This window comes from Cuculus canorus, chromosome 9 (genome assembly GCF_017976375.1).
Source record: "Cuculus canorus isolate bCucCan1 chromosome 9, bCucCan1.pri, whole genome shotgun sequence".
Lineage (NCBI taxonomy): Eukaryota > Metazoa > Chordata > Aves > Cuculiformes > Cuculidae > Cuculus > Cuculus canorus.
Window position 1 is genome coordinate 22,099,081 of NC_071409.1, and position 12,671 is coordinate 22,111,751.

The following is a 12,671-nucleotide window of genomic DNA, read 5'->3' on the forward strand; positions in this document are numbered from 1 at the left end:
TCCTAAGAAAGCCCTTCTAAAAAAAAAAATTATCCATGTTAGGGGAAAGTAAAATAATGTTTTACCAATGTCTTTGTATTATTACAGGTGGGAAACTGAGGCACAGAGAGTCCCTGAGACTCAGCTCTCACAGGTTATTTAGCTTGAAAATAACACGGGGGATCAGTGCAAGCTCACAGCTGCTCAGAGGACAGTTAGTTTTTAAGACTGTGGGACACTTTCCCTCCTGTGCCAACGCGACCACCAGGAAAGGATGGTAGAAATGACAGTTAATGTCACCTACAGTGTCTGTTCATCGAATGGTCATCTGTCTCCAAGGAAGTGGGCTAAAATCAACTATTCATTTAACACAGGCTATTGAAAACCATCCACGCACAAGTGTTTTACTTAAGCAGATGAGCTGGATACAAACTGATAAATTGGATTGCTAAAATTTTATTTACCTTTTCCGGTTTGCAAGCCCCTCTTCTGAATGTTCGTTGAGTGGGGATATATGGAAAGTGGTAGGGGATTTTTGCTTTATTTAATGTTTGCTAAGTTGGTATGATAGAAACACATCAAGTGCAGCATGCAGGCTGTTAATTGGATATTGCTAGTACCCAGTGCAAAGATAACATAGTGAATAAGAGGTTGCTCCTTTGCTCAGCTTGGAACTAGAATGACAGCCAATCAGGGATGAAGTCACTTTCCATTTCAGCCTCTTCTATCTACAAAGGATAGATTTTTCTGTAGATCTGGATTCGCCATGTATGTTCCCTAGGAAATGGTTGAGAAACCCAAGGTTTCTGGAAGGCAGAGAGCTTGGAAGTGCATTTATATCTTCTTGCCCATCATTTGGCCTAGCCACTCATTTTCACCTGTTGAGAAACCCTCTTAGATGTCCACACTGTGATTTTGTACTTTTATGGCTATCTCCTAGGGTGCGACAGGCCCTTCCGCAGGGAGTCGGGATTGGTAATAGGTCAGCAGAAACCACTAATGATTTCAGGAACTCCAAATACTTCACCTTGTTTGGCAGCTGATGGATGGCCGGGTGGGAGGTGTACTGGAGGATCACTAGTATTCCTAAATGGAGAAACCGCTATCCAAAAGACAAGAATTTCCTACAAAAATTTAAGTAACAAAATGGGAGGATTTTATTAAATAAGCAATTACAATTTTCTAGATATTTCTACTGACAAAGCTAGCAAAAAAAAAAAAATCTAATGACATCTGGAGGCATAACGAGTCCTGTAAAAAAGGAATTTTGTCAAGTTCTTCAGAAGAGAACTTATCGAGTGCTAAAGGTGCAGTCATCTCACATGTGGCCATTCCACACACCAGATAAAATATAAAAGCATTTCCCATTTACATCAATAAGCACTGATTTTCTGAGACTGTTGTTAGACCCTTGTATTTAAATACCAATAGCTCACTGATGCATCCCTACTGATGTGGGGTGTCATTTCTGATAAAAACCTAATCCTTTTCCTTTATCAAAATGCACTTATTGTGCAGTAATTTAATGACATAGCTCTTGCCTTTTATGAGCTCTGAAAATATCTCATTAAGAGTTTCACAAATTACCACAATAACTTATGCTGACACACTCGTTTGTTCTCATCTCTGAATAAATCCAGTTGACAACTTTAACAGAATAAAGCAGGGATTTCCCAGACTGTGATTCAGCATTGAGCTTCCTTTGAACACCTCAATGTTATCTTGAGCTTGAACGTTTGATTAAACCAAGGTGTGAGATGTCACTTCAGACAAGCTCAGATGAGAGCTGTGCGTGCTCTATGGTGCTACCACGAGAAAACTGTTGAAATGTTTTTCCTTCTCTCTCAGATCTACTATTTCAGCACTCTTCACCATCTGGTGAAACACTTCAGAGAAGAAAACAGTCTTGCAGTGTCTAATTTTGCCACGTTTTTGGAACATTCTTTTAATGATCTTTGTGTCATTTAAGTATGATTACTTGTCCTCCAAGGCTTTTCCTGTTTACACTTAAATAGTATTGGAGCATAGCCAGATGCACTTTAAATGAAACAGTACAAAATACTACATTTTTATCATAAAAGCTTAAAAGCAACGCTTACAATTAGGAGACATAGCTGGCACTTTGCATTCTGATCGTTTTTTTGGTTTGATTTTATTGTAGTAGTCGATAAATAAAATGAATTAAGCAAGTATAATTACCAGTTAAATTTTACAAAAAAAAAACCCAAAGAAATTGAGGACCTAATTCAAAGGAGTGGTAATAGTGTAAATAATTAAGTCAAATTGTTTTAATTTTCATGCTGCATATTGTTTCTTTCAGCCTGTCATGGTACGAGGCAAAGTATATGCAGTGCTAGGACTAGACAAATAATAGATAAATTTATTCATAAACACTTTGTGGATTGTAATTAGAAGTTCACTGCAGAAGCTTTCACTAGTCTTTTTTTTTCCCTCTAGTTTCTGTAAATATTTGCATGAGTAGATTTTTACTTTGAAGAATGTAGACAGAAGCAGAATACACCACAAAGTGTTATGAAAGTATCTTTTCTTTTTGGCTCAAATGGTAACCAGATCCATTTTGGTGTCCAGACTGAGGTCTGTGTCCTCAGAACTGACTGGGCAAGCAATGGGTTCTGCCTGCGTATGTCTAGAGGATGTTGGGGGCTGGAGGGGTTTTTTTGAGTTTCATCTCCTTTCCTTGTTTAATGCTTTAAATGGAGCTTTTCCAACTAGAAGATACTAATTTCTTGGCAAGTACTGTCAATAAACCCACGAAACCTCAGGGCTCCAAGAGTGATTTCAGCTAGAAAACAGAGCATGTCAAATGAAATGCTTGTGCAGAGTAAATACAGTGCTGAATGCAAGCGAAGAATATGATCGCTTCAGCTCAGCATGGGTGTACCTTTCTTATATGGACTCATTTTGGTACACGGCTGCTGTAAGGGAGGGAGGATTTAACGCTCAGGAGATCCTTTGGGGATCAGGATCAAGGCAAGGCTTCCAACACCGGGGGATGATACTGAAAGGAGCATTCAGAGCAAAGCACCACATCAGCAGATCCTGGACTGAAGAATGTTCGCGTAACTACGTCTTGGCCCGTTTTGAGCCTAGTAAAAATTTATTAAAATTAAAATTTTGAAAATTCAAGCACAAAGAAGCACATTAAACCTACTGAATGGATTTGCCGTTCAGTAAATGCCCTAAATTCATTCACATTTAATGAGATCAGATATAATATTAGGATTACCTGTACTTCCTCAGGTTAGGGGGACCTCATTCGGTCCCAGTGCATCCACCTAGATCCTGTTAGTGTTATTAAGCCCTAACTTGAGCAGCAGAAGAGACTGCAGTACCCCTTGCAGGTCTCGCTCGCAGGGAGCCTGCGCGTGCCGATACCTCGACCGCTGCGTGTGCATCATCGAGCACTTGGGTTTGTGTCTATCCCCAGCCTGCAGCGAAGGCTTTGCTGTGGGCTGACAGGCAAAGCAAACCATTAACTAAAAAGCCCTCGATGGGGGCCAAAATGACAGACTCCTCAGGTCTGCTAATTCATTGCATGTTCTTCCAGAAGCCGGAGGGAACGCTGCAAAGCAACGTGGTGCTTGCGTTCACCTCTTGCTGCAGTGGAGCACAGCTTCTGCATAGCACTACTGGCCTCTGCTGCCAGCATGGGAGAGGAGGCAAGGAGTGAGGCTAACCACATTCCTGCTTCTCCAGAGGGCCTCCTGATCCCTGCATATGAGCTGGAGGAAAAGCAATCTTTCATCTTCACCTTATTTTCATGCTTACAAATAAAGGTCAAGGCTCCTGCGCTGTAGCCAGTGCTGTACTAGCTTTAAACAACCACCCTGAAATGTGATTGTAATTAGTTTCCTTTCAATCTTGATGTGAACAGTGATCTTAAAATGCCACGACTGTAGCAGTGCATATGATTAACAAGCACACAGAAAAGGCAGTCTATGGAAAAATATGGATAGAAATGAACAAAATGCAAATGTTGCACTGCTTTAAATTTTATTATCCTCTCAGCTCTTCATAAAATACAGTAGACATCGTTTGATTATATTTTTAGTCTAGGGAATTAATTTTTAACTAGGGAACTCGCTTCTGTCTTATGATTACTCTTCTCTGCAATGGCCTGTAGGTCTGAACTAAAAAATCACAGTTTTAATTGAGCTAATGATGCCCAGAACTCAAATTAATCTCACTTATGTGTGTGTCATGCCACGCAGTGTGTGCTATAGATGCAGGCAACGTGAGCATCTTTTACGTACCAATGATTTCTCCAGGGGACCAAAGGTGTAAATCCTGGCCAGGGGTATGTCTTTATCCTGCGATTGTCACCACCTGGGATGCTCCTTGGAGATGGCTGATGTCTGTGTAACCGGTGGAGGGGAAGGAAAAACAACAAAGCCAGTGATATTTCATGATCGTATCTCTGATTTCACCCCAGCTCTTTCGAGAACGTGACTGTAACTTGCAGAATAGCCAAGGAGGTGGTGAAGATGAGCGCTGAATGGTGTGCTCTGGTCACATCTACCCCCAGCCCCCAGCCCAGCTGTGTCTGCACCCACGGATGGGTGGGAACTGCTCCCAGAGAGGCAGTGATTCCCTTATCCAGCTGAGGAAGGACAGCAGCGCTGCTCTTTCACTTGTAACAGAAGCAGCAGGGAAAGGAGACAGAAAAAGAAGACATTGCATGGGGACTATTTTGCTTGTGAAATGATCAGGCTGTATTTTCTGTCTGGGAAACGAGTTTTGTGGGTTTTTTTCCAGCTGCCAAGAAAATTGTCTCTACCAAGATACAGAACTTTAAAAAAAACTTTTGAGAGAAAGAATAGAAGTAGGAGGACATGGCAGAGGTACAGAGGGTTTGTTTCTATCTTGAGGTAAAAGAAAAGAGAATATGGAGGAGGAGCATGGTTTAAGACTCTCAGTTACCGTTGCTTGCTTGCCCTGCAACTAGCTACAGCACCTTGACCTAGACATGTGCATGAAAACCCTAACATCATCTGAGACAAAACTGCACACCAATACCTACCCAAACACTATTTATTCTAATTCTGCTAATAATTTGAACTTGGAGACCACTCTTTTAGCATAGCATCATGATACAGCTGAGGCAGTCTCCTTATTCAAGGTGGTCCCCAATACTTAGATATATTTAGTGGTACCCGCTACCTTGGGCTTTCACTCTCCGCACTGACATCCACTTTAAACAGAACGGTGAAATTCCAATTGTTTGTTGTCAAAAAGTTTCAGTTTTGTGATGAAAGATGTGACCTTTCCTGCCAGCAGGAGTCTTTTTTGATTGATTAGTAAACATGAGGTAAAACGTGGGAGCACGTCAGTGTTAACTTGATACTGCCGCAGGCTCTGCGCATCAAATATTTTTGCTTTATTTTGAACATCCTGTTAATGAGAAAAATATTCTAATCAAAGAAACGTGTTCCCTTCAATTCTTTTCAGAGTGTTATTTGTGGCTTCAGAATAGCACGCTCAATTATGTCTGTTTTATTCCTAAAGAGAGGAAAAAAGCTTCAGAAAAGTATTGAGTAAGCCTCTTAACAACTGTTAAGCAACATCCAGTATTAATTATTTACTTCTTTATTATTTTTCATTAGGTAAGAAGAGAATAGCGTACTTTCTCGAAGGACTTCTTTTCACAAAACACCTTCACACACCAGCCCAAACTCTCAAAGCAAGCACAAAGTATTCCACTGGGCAGATAGGCAGAAACCTTTTCTTAAAAGCCGCTGGAGATGCTGGTATGACGGAGAGCAAGAAGCAGCATTTCTGCAAGTGTTCCGGCACTTCAGTAAACGGCTGGTAAAGGATCACGGCTAGATTGGGCATAAGCAGGGTGTACAAATGCTGCAGAGACTTCAGCTGAGCCTTCTTGATGTTTAGCAGATTCTCAAAGTGGATACGGGAATACTAGAGCTCGGGGCCTTTTTTTTTGGTTTTGTTTTACTGAGAGCAGTTACCCAGCCTTTGGATGAGGTTTCATTTGCCTCTGTTCTCGTTGGCTGCTGGGAGAAACCTCCTACCCTGCTATCACATTGAATTTCAGTGAACTCAACTGGGCCAGGGCTTCCCCTCCTGGTCCTCTCCGCTCTGCATCCCATGGGAGGCACCAGTCCAAACTGGCTTCATGGACAAGGCAGCAGAAACTGCTGATTGCTGATGCAGAATCCCAGCTCATCACCACATCTTCAGGAGCCTGCCCGAGGCAAGAAGACTCCTGAGGTTTCCTGAGAAGAGTGAAAAACCTCAGCACAAAACACAGCGATACAGGCTGCTCACAGAGAAACGCTGGCAGGGGATTCACCAACCGTTTTGGGGCTCATAAAAAACATTCCTGCTTCCTAATTTTCTCATGAGCTAGGCTGAATCAATTCCTCAGTTACAACACATGAGAACAACATGAGATAAGTTAGCACACATCAAACTTACAGTTCATTCTGTTCCTTTTTTTCTTCTTTTGCAGCTGTAACTTTCTTCTCGGTTCCTTTTGACATATGTAGCTTTCTTTTCAGAATCCTGCAAATTGTTGATTATCTTCTTTTCTACCACTTAGCACTACAGCTCCACATTGGTGGGATACAGAAAATCACTTGATAGCTTGTCCTATCTTTTTAGTGCCATCACTAGAAAAGGGACCGTCAAGTCTACACGCAAATTTTTCCATACTTCAACAGCCAGACATATGACACTGAGCTACCTTCAGTAGCAACACCGAAGCCCCCTTTGAAACCCAGAATGAGGTTCTCCCATCCTAATTTCTGCCAGGACAGACTGTATCAAAGCACATCATGGTTCTGTAGTTGTCCAAGACCTGCCCCATGGGTTAGAAATGGTCAACTAGTTCACAACTGGTGCTTATAGAAACCCTTATATGCCAAGGCCTGCATCATAGTTGCCTGGCTTATACTTGATTATTTGATTTACTTACTCATATTCATGAAAGTGCACTTCTTTCCTAAACATTTTTTAAAGTATTAACATGAAATAGTTCCCTCAAGAGCGATAAAAAAGTCTCAATATTTTTAAGTGCATTAAATAGACCTCCTCATGCTACAAAATATAGGTGCCTTCAGAGAGAAGCCTCTTTCTACCTAAAATAGTCCCTCTCTATACATAAATACAGAGTCTTGACACTCTTCTTGGTGTAATTCGCAATTTCACTCATATAAAAGCTTTGCACAGCAATTCCATCAACTGTCTTTTAACAGTACTTCTATAACAAGTATACCAAGATGTAATTAGCCCCTCGTGGGGGAGTCATGAGTTATGTCAAAATAAATGACAACTAACTGGTCAAACTACTTACAGCAAGAAGAAAATGCTGAGAAAGAGGAGCAGAGAACAGCAGTAGCCATCAACAGGATGAATACCAGGTACACAACAAGAAACTTTCATTTTTACATTGGATGCTGTTCCTCGGTGAGCTCACGTCCATCTGTCAGGTTCATTTGGGACCACATGCCCTGATTCAAACTGATAGCAAGTATTCGAGTCAAATAAGTGAATATTTTTGCTAAATGTTGTCTGTCACATCATGTTACTCCACTTTGCTTTCTTCACCATATGTACTAACATGATGTGGTGTAACATAGCATGATGCAGCATAAATGATTTAATGTGACACGACAGAAAAACATTGCAGCAGCTTTGGAAATAAACACCTGCTTTTAGCAGTTATTTCATATGCTGGAAGCAGTTTCTTAAAACATGAAACCTGTGTGCTGCTAAAGTACATTGCACTTTGCTGTTTGTATATCTCCAATACTTTCCATAACACGGACTTTGTTCATTTATTCCAGAGGGTTGGGTATTATGTGTTTCTTACTTTTGATTAGAAGGAAAAACATTGTCTTGCAAAAACTGAGGGGAAAGGAATTAATCTGAACCATAAAAGGGACACATACGGGAAAAGTTTTATTATGGATTGAAAACACTGGTGCTATTATAACACTATAACAGCAAAGAACATACTTACGCACAGGTAATAATAATAGCAATTGTAAAGTTTAGAAGACTTGGTTTTCCTTCAAAAACTTGAGCGGAACATTATAAGTGAAGACTGGGAAAAATCATGTCTCCTAGGAGAAATACAGACACGGTCCAGGCAAACATTTAACTGTTGGTTTTGTATTTGCAAATGTAGGTTTTAAGAATGGGAACATTTGCAATTAAAAAAGCCAAAGTTTGGTTGAGTCTTCCTAGAATTTCGCTTCATTATCCTTGACCCGACTGACAGAAATATTAGCAGTGGGAAATAAAAGTGCTGGTTTAGTTATTAAAAAATAAAGTAGTTTTTATTGAATATATTCTTTCCTTCCAAAAATCCTTTCATCTGCGAATGCATGAAAGCTAATTAAATTGGCAGCCATAGCTCTGTACTTTTCATTTGGAGGATCTTTGTCTCAAGCTAGAAGAACTTCATCCTCCAGGTCCTCCTTGCAGAGTGTTTTTCCCAAGCAGGAGGAAGGCAAATGAAACACCGGACATCTTTAGCTCATCAGATCACAAAGCAAAACACAGATGGATTGCAGAAAAAAAGAAAAAATAAATAGAATTTGGATCACCTCAGTTTCTTCGAAAGGAATAAAACTGTTCGCATGAAGTCAGATAGTAGTTTCTGCAAGGTGGGATTCACAGAGGCATTTGATACGTTCTTAGGCAGCTTTGGAAGAAAAACCTACAGCTGTTGCTGGGTAGCTGTAAGATTTCTGCCAGGTGTCCTTCTTGCCCCCTGCCCAGAAAAAGACCTGGGGATCCCTGGGATCCTCCGCTGGGCACTGCCAGCCCCCGCAGTGCAGCAGGAGTACCGTGCTCCTCATCAGGAAGGGGAGTTAGATGGGGCTGCAGGTTTGGCAGCACAGAGAGCCAAATCCTGCATTTTTTTCCAAATGCAAAGCACCTTTTGACCTTCAGTAAAAATTAAAAACTCAGAGGGATTGGGCAGAGCAGATTCTATTTTATAATAAAAACGAGGACACTGTTGCCTGTATTTTTACAATAGCCCTGAAGAGCTCCCTTGCTATGTGAGCTCAGCAAGTTGGCAATGTATTTTAATGTATTTATTTGATTATGCATTCATTCTTTCATTCATTCATCTATTAAGTCATTCATTCAGACACTTGTTCATTCATTCCTGTCCTTTTGCAGGAAGAGAACATAAGCCAGCAGTGGCATACTTCTTCACTGTCCTGATTTACAGCGATGTCTCTGAGTTTGTATCAATAAATCTCTCTGGCCCTCCTCAATCCAGCATTATCCCTCATTAGAGACTGGGATTTAAAAAAAGGCTTAAAAATAATATCAGATTATAGACCGATAGATAGATACATGTATTGGTTGCAGTGCTTTGATTAAAGTGCTGGGTTGTTACGATATTTTTTCTTTTATTTAAGAACTCTCATATTCACAGTTCTCTAAATCTTGCAATTATTTTCACTGACAATCCCTGGCTTTTTATCAACTGGCCCAATAATTTTGCTATCAGGACTGGATGATAAGGTCCCCGTTGCCCTCCCGGTGCCTGCCCAGCGGCTGCCTATATAGAGAGGAGCTCTGGTGAGCCCGGCTCTTGCATCTGCCTTCATTGCCTTTACATTGCCTTTGGTGTTTTCTGGCCCAGGGAAATATATATTAAAAAATAACGTTTCAGGAGAGGCCAACCCTGCTCTGATTGCTAGCAGGTAGTGACTGTATGGGTTGTGTCTAGAACTGCCTTGCCATCACCGCACATCTCAGCTCAAACACGTACATTTTATCTGCTTCTGAGTATGCCTTAAACATGGGAATATTTTCTTTGAGGACAACTGAAATAAAGGGGGACTACTCTTTGAGGTGGGATTGCTCACACTTTAATAGCTGCCGGAGCAATTTTTTTCCCCCCATATCTCCGAAATACCCTTAATTAATCTTGCAGACAACTTGCAACATAATTATGTCCCTAAACTGTTAACCTTGAAAAATATTTGACAGTGTACTAACACATGTTATCACAGGGAATATAACAAATCCATAAATATCCTAGATTCTCTCAAAAGTCCCAGAATAATTCTTTGTTGTCAGTCTTTTTTCTTTTTTTTCCTTCGTTTTCTTCTGACCTGGTGGCAGGAGATGCAGGAAAGAAAAAAGGACAAGCTAAAAAAATGCAGTTTGGAAGAAAAGGTAGTTATATATCATATATAACTTAGTATTTTTTATTAAAAGGAGATATCCCTTGCATTCCTCACTCATTTGCATGTCTTGAGGGCACCAGAGGACAGCGACACTGGCTGGCACAACCTGCCATCTGCAATCGGGTCAGAATGAGTGTCTGGTAAACAAAAAAGACAACACTGCATTCCGTGTAGTACAGTGCCATAGTTGGCCTAGAGTTGCAGCTGGTTCTTAAACAAACAACTCCTATATAAAAGGAATTATGATGTCACATAGGTTGACAACGTGCTTAAATGCCATGCTCGCTTGGGCTGAGAAAATGAGAAATTTAAAATACATGCATACCTCTGACACCAGTGACCTTATTAAAGTCATGGAAATCCTGAATAACTGAATAACTTAAATTAAAATTATTAAAATTTCTTTTATTGGCTAGTTCTTACAAGCTCAGAAGCTCTGTTATATTTAACAGTCTGGCATCAAGTACTGTTGATAATGGAGACAGTCCCTGTTTTTACTATGCTGCATTTGAAATCATCAGGAAAAAATAATCACAAGCTTAAAAAAGCTAAAGCAGACAGGCTGTTTCAGATTATTTCAGTATGCGTGTTTGCTACAACTGAATGTTCCTGTTAAAATCAGTCTGGTTTTCCTCCTGAAAATCAGGTTACAAACAAAAGGATTAGACAAAGATAGACTGGGGAGAGAATTCAGGTCTAGGTTCAAATGTGCATTGGAAACTGCAGAAATGCTTCATTTTGAGGCCTTTTCTGTTTTAATAATAACTATTTTCCTAAATATAGATACTCTTTATGCAATTCTGTATCAGAGATTAACCATATAGCTTAGTAGAAAACAGAAAAGGAGATCATTATTATTTAATTTAGAGGAATTTGAAGGCTGGGGATTATTAGGGAAAGAAAGCACAGCTACATTTTTTATAATTTTACCATTACAGTACACTAATTTCCACATTCCTTTATTTTCACTGTGTTTGTAGGTATTATTCTTCTATTTGGATCCAGCAGCCCAGAAAGCTTGAAAATCATGAGTTTGGTTTTTGCTAAAGGGAGACTTTCTCATTTAGTTCAGACATGCCTTCAGCTTTTATTTGCTAATATTTCTATAAAATGGTAAAACCATGCTGCTAAAATGACATTATTACACATTTGTGAAATTGTAAAGCCTATTCCAAAAAAGAAACTTGATATAACACAGGTACTTGTAAAACTTGGCCATCCTAGAGGTGCTTCACACTCTGGACTGTATTTTGTGTGATAAAAAATCTTCAAGATAGGGAACAACTTTCACCTCCACTGGACAAAGAGCTGAAGCTCGGAGGGGGTGACTATGTTGAAGGTGGCTCAGGAAATGTGTAATTCTGCAGGGAAATGAACGTGCATCTTCAAAGACAGGAAACCCCAACTACTGCAGCATCATCCTTTGTGTACGACTTTTCCTTCTGGACGCAATACCCTCCTCCTTAGTCCCCGTTGAAGGTTTTTCAAGCCAGCCAACAGCCAAAACTTTTAAATGGCTCAAACTTTTAAACTATCCAATACGTCGAAACATTTGCTGTAAAAATATCAGGGCTGTTGTGTATACACTAAGCATTTCCTCATCCATGGTATTACATTTTGAAACGCTGGATTTCCTCTTTGATGGAAAAATTTATTCAACTCACTCCTTTTCACATAGTAGAACACTTAAAAGAAGCCTTTTTACTTCTAACTAAGCATAGCAGATGACTGAAAAAAAAATTTAAAAAGCCACTTTTCAAATACTTGAATTAACACTGACGGAAGACATTTGATTTGCACATTCTTCTAAGTTATAATCGGAACCATCACCAAATATCTCAAAGCTTGCAAGAGGGGTATTTGGGAAATCTTTTAGAAAGTTAGGCATTCCTATAGTAAGTGAATTTATTATTTACTACCCTATAGTTGGGTAGCATCACCTAGCCAGTGGTAACTACAGTATCCTTTGGTGATATCATTTCCAGATATTATCGCTTTGACCGAAAATAAAATCAGGTGACCTGAACGCATCTATTCCCTGCTTGACTGCCACTTCTCTAATATAAGCTCACTAGCTGTTCATTCAGGCTTTTGCTAGATATCTTCAAACACATTTTTAATGCACAAGAGTTGTTTCTAAAGATTAGCAATCCTCCCTATATCACAGAATCACAGAATCACAAGGTTGGAAAGGACCCATTGGATCATCGAGTCCAACCATTCCTAACACTCCCTAAACCATGTCCCTAAGCACTTCATCCACCCGTTCCTTAAACACCTCCAGGGAAGGTGACTCGACCACCTCCCTGGGCAGCCTGTTCCAGTAGCCAATGACTCTTACTGTGAAGAATTACACATGTTATTAACCTGTTATTGGCTTGTTTTTACTTATTTAAATAAGCTAGCCCTAACAATAGCAATTTCATTAGCAGCTCAATACCAACTATGTTTACACCAGGAATACCTTTAGCCCAGTAAAATGTTAGTTTGCACCAC

At 40.0% G+C, this 12,671-nt stretch overlaps 1 protein-coding gene across 3 annotated transcripts in view; it reads right to left on the bottom strand.

Annotated features, from left to right (window-relative positions):
• Positions 1-12,671, bottom strand: part of LOC128853012 (translation initiation factor IF-2-like) — a 155,762-nt gene that overhangs the window by 113,789 nt on the left and 29,302 nt on the right. For 2 of the 3 annotated variants that reach the window (XM_054074293.1, XM_054074292.1), the window contains exon 2: positions 3,883-4,355. The exons of the other annotated variant lie outside the window; for it this stretch is intronic. In XM_054074293.1, coding sequence (XP_053930268.1) covers positions 4,306-4,355 — 50 coding nt within the window. In that variant the 3' untranslated portion in view covers positions 3,883-4,305. Of the gene's footprint in view, positions 1-3,882; positions 4,356-12,671 lie in introns of those variants that run through there. 3 annotated transcript variants of the gene reach the window in all.